Source organism: Saprolegnia diclina, assembly GCF_000281045.1.
Source record: "Saprolegnia diclina VS20 unplaced genomic scaffold supercont1.109, whole genome shotgun sequence".
Taxonomy (NCBI): domain Eukaryota; phylum Oomycota; class Saprolegniomycetes; order Saprolegniales; family Saprolegniaceae; genus Saprolegnia; species Saprolegnia diclina.
The window spans coordinates 141,642-147,924 of record NW_008246176.1 but is presented as its reverse complement, the minus strand read 5'-3'; the positions used below and the strand labels follow the sequence as shown (position 1 = coordinate 147,924).

Here is a 6,283-nt window from a genome sequence, read left to right as displayed (position 1 = left end):
AGCTCTAATTTTTCAAAATGGCCTTCTTGTAGTCGGCCATCGAACCGCCAAACTTGGAGACCTTGGTGTCGCCGACGACCCAGAGCTCGTCGCAGATGCTGTTGACAAAGTGCTGGTCGTGCGACACGATCACGACGCCACCCTTGTAGCCACGGAGCGCGTCGATGAGCGCGTCGATGGTTTCTACGACATCGTCTCGTCTTGGCACTACTATCAATATATCAACCGTACCGATATCCAAGTGGTTGGTCGGTTCATCGAGCACGACGACGTGCGGGAGGCGCCACGTCAGAATCGCAAACCCGACGCGCGACTAGCCATACTCGTTTAGTATCAAGCTATCAAGAGACATACAAGCGTACCTTTTGGCCACCCGAGAGCTTGCGGCACGGCTTCATTGCGAGCTCACCCGAGAGGTTGAAGCGGCCGAGATGGTTGCGGAACTCGTCGATTTCATGGCCCAGGAACATCTCCTTCATGTTCTCGACAGCCGAAAGCGACAAGTTGAGCGAGTCGACGTGGTGCTGCGTGAACGTCGAGATGCGCACGCGCGGGTTGCGGACCGTCTTGCCTTCCGTCGCCTCGAGCTTGCCGAGGATGAGGTTGATGAGCGTACTCTTGCCCGACCCGTTCACACCGAGGATACCGATGCGGCTCGACATGTCGATGCCAAAGTTGACATCTAGTCGATACATTGATATCTTTCAAAAAGCAAGATAAAACACGTACCGCGGAAGAGCAGCGGCTTGTCCGGTGCGTACTGGAACGCGACATTCTCCACTGAGATGATTGGTCGACCCAACGGCTCTGCACGCACAGATGAGTCGCCATATTCGAAGACAAGTTGTCTGTACCCGGCGGCGGGAACACCATCTTGAACGCCCGCGGATCTTCCGGCTCTTCGATCGCCGTGCGCATGATCTTCTCGAGGGCCTTGACACGCGACTGGACGAGCGGCGCCTTCTTGGCGTTGCAGCGGAAGCGATCGATGAATTCTTGCATGTGCGTGACCTTCATCTGCTGTGCCTCGTACGCCTAGCACATTTGCATGTGAGATGTCCATTTTCTTGGTAAAAATGAAGAAATGTGAAAATTTGGAAAAATGCAAAAAAATGCAAGTTGCTGGCGAGGGTCGAACCGCGTACCTTGCGTTGCTGGCGCAAATGCTCTTCTTGCGTCTGCTCGAACGACGCAAAGTTGCCGCGGTGGTACGTGAGCTGCTGCTTGTACATGTAGATCGTGTCGGTCGTGACCATGTTGAGGAAGTTCCGGTCGTGCGACACCACAATCAGCGTCTTCTCGTACGTCTCGAGGTAATTCTCGAGCCACATGACGGCCTCCAAATCCAAATGGTTGGTCGGCTCATCGAGCAGGAGGAGGTCCGGCGACATGAAGAGCGCGCCGGCGAGCGCCGTGCGCATGCGCCAACCACCGGAAAGCGCCTTCGCCGGCCCGTCGACAACGTGCTCCGGGAACTGGAGACCCGCGAGAATCGTGCGCGCGCGCGACTCGGCCGAGTCCGAGTCGATTTGCTGGAGACGGTCGTAGATGGCGTTGAGGCGGTCCGGGTTCGAGTTGGATGCAAGGAGCTCCTTCTCTTCGTTGAGAAGCAGCGTGCGTTCATAATCGCAGGCCAGGACGACGCTGAGCACACTGTTGGTCTCGGTGCTGAGCTTGGACGCCGACTAGAATTCGAGTTTAGATATAGACAATAGGACAATCCTCAAAAGTATACCTCTTGCTCGACGTGCTGCATGCGAATGTGGCGCGGGAAGCCCTCGATGTCGTAGTGCGACATGAAGCGGAGCAGCGTCGTCTTACCCGCGCCGTTCTACGCAGTCCAACAAATTTTGAGATCCAGCAGAATACGAAAAGAGGGTTGGCACCTTGCCAATGAGGCCGTAGCGGCGGCCGTGGATGAGCTTGAGGTTCGTGTTGCTGAGGAGCGTCTGGCCTTTGAACGACAGCGTGACCTTGTCGACGTGGATGTCCTACTCGCGGCATGAGCACACGCCAAGAGATGATGAAGATGATGACGTACGCGCTCGCCATTGTCGGTCGACATGTCGGGCAGCACGCGAATGTCTTCCCACGCGAGATCGTCGTCGGCCTCCATGCGCTCGCGCTCTTCTTCGAGCAGCTCCTTCTTGGCCTCCTTGCGGATCTGGCGCTGCGACTGCGCGTTCGCGCACGCCTCCATGTTTTCGTTCTTCGTCTTGCGGATGCTCTCGAAGCCCCACATGCGCTCCATGATCGTGTTCATCTCGGCGTCGTTCGCGCGGGACATGTCCTCGATCGACTGGACGTTCTCGAGCTTCTTGAACTCGGCTTCGTTGGCAACCACCTTGGCGACGAGGCCCTCGGCCTCGAGCGCGGCCTGCAGCGTACCGCAGTGCTTGAGAGCGACGTCGTCGTCGGCAGCAAAGCCCGACGAGACAAGGAAGGGCGCGATCGTCTCCGAGAGCGGCTCGCTCCCGTCAAAGTCCATGAGCATGCTCGCCATGTAGTCGACTAACGTCTCATCGAGGCCCTTGAGTACGCGCAGGAGCACGCTCCGGATCTTGTACTCGCTCACCATCCTGCAAAGTGCAAACTCGGGTGATTGGTGCGGGCTGGCATGAGACCCCGGGGCACACCGGTTTTTGTTTTCGGCACTCAATGCCGCATCTACCGGATACGATCCGGACGCGCCCGGCGGAACGCGATGCTCATTTTCCATCGGCGCTCCGCTGGCGTTGAACGTGATGACGTTAACCTTGACACACACCTTGTATTGTCATTTTACTCTCGGTGTGATGAGCACGCTCTAGCGACACCTCTTGTCGACTCTACCGTCGTGTGAAGGGTGGTATGCGATGCGTCGCCTCGAGCTAGCGATCCATGTGGCCGAGAGCCAGCGAAATGAAAAAATGTACAATATTGAAATCAGAGAGGCTTTGGTCCACAGGCAGTAGGAGCCGCCGCTTTTGACACCGTCGCATTGCCAAAAGAACGACCACTTGCGATAACTAACGAAACGTAGCATGTACCTGGCTCAAATTTTTGCTATCGCCGCTGCAGAGATATCCCATACCTTTTAAGCGGCGACGAGCGAAGCGTATACATATACTAGCAGTAGCGATAGAAAGACTGTGCACTGAACGTTGCTTTGATGCAGTTGCCTCGCGGACTCTTGTCGTTGGTTTAAAGCGTGCTGCTTTCCATGGCATGTGCCGAAAATACCACAACGCTGACGTGGCAAGATGCGAGCGAGGATGGACGACCGAAAGAGCGCACGGAAGCCTCATCGGCTGGCACGAGACGAACGGCCACCAAGACCGAGCGGGGAGCGGCGAACGGCTACGTTGTTGCCGTGGTCGTTGCAACCTTGAAGCTGGTGTTGTTGAAGAAGCCACGTTTTCTTCGAAGCCAAGTGGCTCGACGCTTTGGACTCGCTTCACGCCACGTTGGCGGGATGTAAGCAGTGGCTCATCAGCGTGGCTGGATGGCCGGGATCGCGTCGAGTGGCTGGCGCCCGTAGAGACACCAGCGGTCGCGAGCTTGCAGTTGCAACCTGCAGAGATGAGCAGAGAACAAACCATCAAGATACTCCGACTCGTTCCGAAGCGCTTCTGCGCATTCCATTTCTAAAACGACGCAACGGATCGCAATGGTGTCGGTCGATGTGTACCGCCGCCACGACGCCATGAGCCCGGCCTGCGCGCTCCTGCGGCCGTACGCGGGCGCCGTCGGGCTTGTCGCGATCCTCCTCTTTGGCTTCCTCCTTGGCTGCGACGAAGCCGCGCCGGCGCCGGCGATTGCAGGCTGGACCGCGACGCTCGCTGGCACGCTGCGCTTCTACCCGCAGCTGTGCCTCAACTGGCAGCGGCGCAGCGTCGTCGGTCTCTCGCTGGACGCGCAGGTCTATGCCGTTTTTGGGTTTGGTGCCTACGCGCTCTTCAACTGCGGCTTCTCGTGGACGGCGAATGCGCACACCAACCCGCTCCTGTCACCCATGTCAATTTACGTCAACCTCCACGCGCTCTTGCTGTCGATGCTGCTCTTGTACCAATGCACGATCTTCAAGCGCGGCTCGCAAGTCGTCTCGACAAGGTGCCAAGTGCTCGTCTGCGCCGCTCTCATGCTCATATTACTCTTCCTTGGTCTCGGTCTCCTTCTCGATGTCTCGGCGTTCACGTGGCCTAGCTTCGTGTCGCTCACGTGTTATCTGCATGTGCTGTTGACGGCCATCAAGTACGCGCCACAGATCGAGCTGCAGTACGAGCGCAAGTCGACGCGCGGCTTCTCGGTCTACGGCGTCGTGTACGATTGCGTCTACGGCGGCGCGACGCTCGCCACGCTGCTAGCGTCCAAGGCTGCGTCGGCGAATCCGTGGCTGCTCGCAATCGCGTGCATGACGATCGCCTGCAACGCCATCTTGCTCCTCCAGCACTTTGCCCTCTACTGGCAGCAGCCACCACTGGACGACAGCGACGACTGCACGCTCCAGGAGCGCCGTGCACTCATTCACATTTAAGACAGCATTCCATAGTCTATTCTATATATACGTGAGAAGTACAGTCAGCGTTGGCCCAGCGAAACGACGAGGGGTAGGGTAGACCAACCCTACACCTAGTGACCGACGCATGGCAACGTGGGCGATGCACCAGAAGAGTCACATCGCACTCGTCGATGACGTTGTTGAAATCATAACATTGGTTCATTCTTACGTGTTGATTAGAGTACATTATCGTCTAGTAACGTAGCTCTCCGAGATTCGAGGGCAGGGTTGCACTCGACCGCGCTCGTGTGGAACGCCCGAGGCTGGAGGATCCTCATTGATAGTCCAGCCGGCGACGCTCCGACTCAAGGACTTCAATGCATCGTACGAGCTCGCGGATGCGCAAGTACAGGATTGTCGGGCTGCTCGAGGTGCTGAGTTGGCCAGCGACGTCACACAGCAGCTCGTTGCAGCCTTGCTCAGAGGACGGCGGCCCCTTCTGCAGCGCAACGAGGCGCATCGTCAGCGTCTCCATGGTGGCGACGAGCTCGGTCGTCGTCGTCGCTCGTCTCAGTGAGAAGCGTGCATTGGCTGTTGTCGGTTGCTTCCATGGTGGGGTCGCGGCGCTTTGAGACGTCTTGTTAGGGAAGGTACTGCTCGCTGCAGTATCGCGTACTTGAAGCGGGGCCCCACCTCCGGTGACCTTGTCATCTTCACTCGCATTTGGCTGGATCATAGCGTCCGCGCTGTGGTGCAAATAAGGAACGCGACGCACGCGTAGCTGATCGAGGACGTGAAACACAAGGCGGACAAGGAGCGAGAGTATGACCGTGATGAGGCGCACGACGACTTGAGCCAGGAGTGCAACTACTCGAGCGAGGATTGCGGGGCACCGGCGAATGCGCGAGTGGAGCGATGTCATTTGCTTGTGGTGCGAAGAGGTGAAATGTGCGTGTCCCAGTGATGTAAAGGCACTTGAAAAAGCCAGCAACGACGAGGTCTCTACCCCTATCACTAGCGATACCTGGGAAAACGCTCGAGCTGGGTAAATAGTGTTTGGCTCTTGGCGACGGAGTATTGTCGAATTAGAAGAAACTTGTCTGATGGACACTTGGCGGAGGGTTTGGTGTGGACAACCGTATCATGGATGCGATATCCGGATTTATACCATTCGACGTCAAGGGTCCATGAAACGACACCCTTGATAAAGTATGCACATACTTGTCCCTGCATGTTTGCAGAGGACCGCCGGCGTGTCGGGCAGCTGGTGCCGATGGGCTATAGGTGTCCACCGCGGCTGGAAGCCTAGATCTTTATTCGTGGCGTGCGCCATACACAACCATAAATAACCATATTTGGTTGGTGCATGCTCGCCGCCGCGAGAGATCGGCCAGAAGCACGCTTGAAAATGAAATCGAGCATACTCACCGTCGTGCTCGACAGCACTGTTGAAGTACGTATCTCCTGCACCACAGCCTCGTCCAAATGCCCGATCTGCTTCGGCTTCTTCGGCTTCTTCGATGTCTCGCTCCATACGAGCCTGTTCCGTGAAACGCGCTCTGCAAGACTCCCTCAGTGTATACAACCACAGAAGAAAGTCCGTCATCATTCGCTAGTTTAGCGTATCGATTTGAGCCAAGAACCCACGTCAACTGCAACACAGATTCATTGTCAGACGACGATGCAACGCACGTTCTCTCGGTCGTTGGCAGCTCCAAGTTGACCACGTTCAGCTGTTTTGTACTAGGACGCTATAGCGTTGGTTTCCAGTCGGATATCGTACGGCAGACGTGAAAGAGGTGA

At 56.9% G+C, this 6,283-nt stretch overlaps 3 protein-coding genes across 3 annotated transcripts; 1 reads left to right on the top strand and 2 right to left on the bottom strand.

Annotated features, from left to right (window-relative positions):
* Positions 1-4: 4 nt before the first annotated feature.
* Positions 5-2,578, bottom strand: SDRG_16014 (hypothetical protein; the record flags this gene model as incomplete). Its single annotated transcript, XM_008622203.1, has 9 exons — positions 5-183; positions 232-313; positions 363-682; positions 730-807; positions 855-1,035; positions 1,146-1,685; positions 1,736-1,831; positions 1,887-1,991; positions 2,042-2,578. The coding sequence occupies 9 exons, from the start codon at positions 2,576-2,578 to the stop codon at positions 5-7; spliced, it is 2,118 nt and encodes a 705-aa protein (XP_008620425.1).
* Positions 2,579-3,528: 950 nt separating this feature from the next.
* Positions 3,529-4,685, top strand: SDRG_16013 (hypothetical protein). Its single transcript, XM_008622202.1, has one exon. The coding sequence runs from the start codon at positions 3,650-3,652 to the stop codon at positions 4,514-4,516; it is 867 nt and encodes a 288-aa protein (XP_008620424.1). The 5' UTR covers positions 3,529-3,649; the 3' UTR covers positions 4,517-4,685.
* Positions 4,686-4,814: 129 nt separating this feature from the next.
* SDRG_16012 (hypothetical protein) lies at positions 4,815-5,402 on the bottom strand (the record flags this gene model as incomplete). The annotated part of the gene is made up of 2 exons (XM_008622201.1): positions 4,815-5,044; positions 5,174-5,402. 2 exons carry the CDS (start codon positions 5,400-5,402, stop codon positions 4,815-4,817), a joined length of 459 nt encoding a protein of 152 aa, XP_008620423.1.
* Between the last annotated feature and the right edge of the window lie 881 nt (positions 5,403-6,283).